General features: G+C 60.9%; 1 protein-coding gene across 1 annotated transcript in view; it reads right to left on the bottom strand.

Annotated features, from left to right (window-relative positions):
* The window catches only part of LOC104471997 (myosin-6-like), a gene marked incomplete at both ends in the record, with an annotated part of 12,906 nt that extends 11,224 nt beyond the window's left edge, over positions 1–1,682 (bottom strand). Inside the window, 5 exon segments of the mRNA XM_010087524.1 lie at positions 37–129; positions 210–318; positions 418–445; positions 801–957; positions 1,572–1,682. Of these exon segments, the coding sequence (XP_010085826.1) occupies positions 37–129; positions 210–318; positions 418–445; positions 801–957; positions 1,572–1,682 (498 nt within the window).
* Between the last annotated feature and the right edge of the window lie 8 nt (positions 1,683–1,690).

Raw genomic sequence — 1,690 nt, 5'->3', positions numbered from 1 at the left:
CACAGCCCCCGCCCACAGACCCCACCCCCCACTCACGAATCGGGAGGAGTTGTCATTGCGGACGGTCTTGGCGTTGCCGAAGGCCTCCAAGGCAGGGTTGGCCTGGATGATCTGGTCCTCCAGGGTGCCCTGGTGGGGTGGGACGATGGAACGGGGTGAACACCACTGGGGGAAGGCCACGGGTGCGAGGGTGTGGCCTGAGGACCCACCTTGCTGCTATTGGCCGCCTCCTTCTTGCGGTCACCGATGGCAGCGATGCTGGCAAAGTACTGGATGACCCTCTTGGTGTTGACCGTCTTCCCCGCCCCGGATTCTCCGCTGGGCACAGGGGTGGGGAGACAACAGGGAGGGGTTGAAGAACATCATGGCAGCTTCTCCATCCCACCCCACCACCATGGGTTGGGGCTGGGGACTTACGTGATGAGGATGGACTGGTTCTCTCGGTCTGGTAAGAGAAGAGAGGAGTCAGGTGGGATGATGTTGGGGGAGATGGTTGGGGTTGGGGCTGAGGATCTCCACCCTCCCAGGTGAGGTGGAATGAAGTTACGGGAGACGTTTGGGGTCTTGGGGTTGGGTTTGGGGTTCTCCATCCCCCCAGGTGAGGTGGGATGAAGTTAGGGGAGACATTTGGGGTCTTGGGGTTGGGTTTGGGGTTCTCCATCCCCCCAGGTGAGGTGGGACAACATTAAGGAAGATGTTTGGGGTCTTGGGGTTGGGGTTCTCCACTCTCCCCAATGAGGCCTGGGCCCATTTTTGGGGGTGGGGTCTTCTAGTTTTGGATCCCCACAGGAGGTCCCCACCTGTCAGCATGTTCTGGTAGGCGTTGTCAGAGATGGAGAAGATGTGGGGCGGAGCTTCACTCCGCTTCTTCCCCCGGTAGGCGGCCACCACCTCCGCGTTGTAGACAGGCAGCCACTTGTAGGGATTGACCGTCACGCAGAAGAGCCCCGAGTAGGTCTGGAGAAGAAGCAGGTGGGTCAGGACCATGAGGTCCCACCCCACCAGGAGGGGACATCCCAGGTCTGGGTGGCCCAAGGGGTCTGGAGATGGGACATCATGGGGTCTTGGTGGCCCCAGGGGGGCTGGAGAAGGGTTCTCTCAGTTCTAGGTGGCCCAAGGGGTCCAGGGATGGGACATCCTGGGTGGCTTCAAGGAGTCTGGGTATGGGACATCTTGGGTCTGGGTGGCCCAAGGGGTCCAGGGATGGGACATCTTGGGTCTGGGTGGCCCAGGTGGACTGAAGAAGGGATGTCTTGGTTCTAGGTGGCCCCAAGGGGTCCAAGGATGGGACATCTTGGGTCTGGGTGGCCCAAGGGGTCCAGGGATGGGATATCTTTGGTCTGGGTGTCCCCAAGGGGGCTGGAGAAGGGACATGAGGTACTATGTGCCCCAAAGTCCATGAGGAAGCCATGCCAGGTTCTAGGTGCCCCATGGACTCTCCAGAAGTACCATTTCCGTTCTAGGCAGCCCAAGAGCTCTGGGGAAGGGTCACCAGGTTCCCATCACCCCACAGGATGTGGGGAGGCCCCGCCCGGTGGGGAGGTGCCCCAGGGGCTGGTGGGAAGGCTCACGTAGATCATCCAGGCGGCATAGCGCTCCTTCAGGTTGTAGAGGACGGCGGGCTCGTGGAGGAAGGTCAGCATGGCCATGTCCTCGATCTTGTCAAACTTGGGGGGGTTTTGCTGGTGGA

The sequence above is a fragment of the Pterocles gutturalis genome, unplaced genomic scaffold, assembly GCF_000699245.1.
Source record: "Pterocles gutturalis isolate BGI_N339 unplaced genomic scaffold, ASM69924v1 scaffold16156, whole genome shotgun sequence".
NCBI lineage: Eukaryota > Metazoa > Chordata > Aves > Pterocliformes > Pteroclidae > Pterocles > Pterocles gutturalis.
This window is presented reverse-complemented; position numbering and strand designations above follow the sequence as displayed.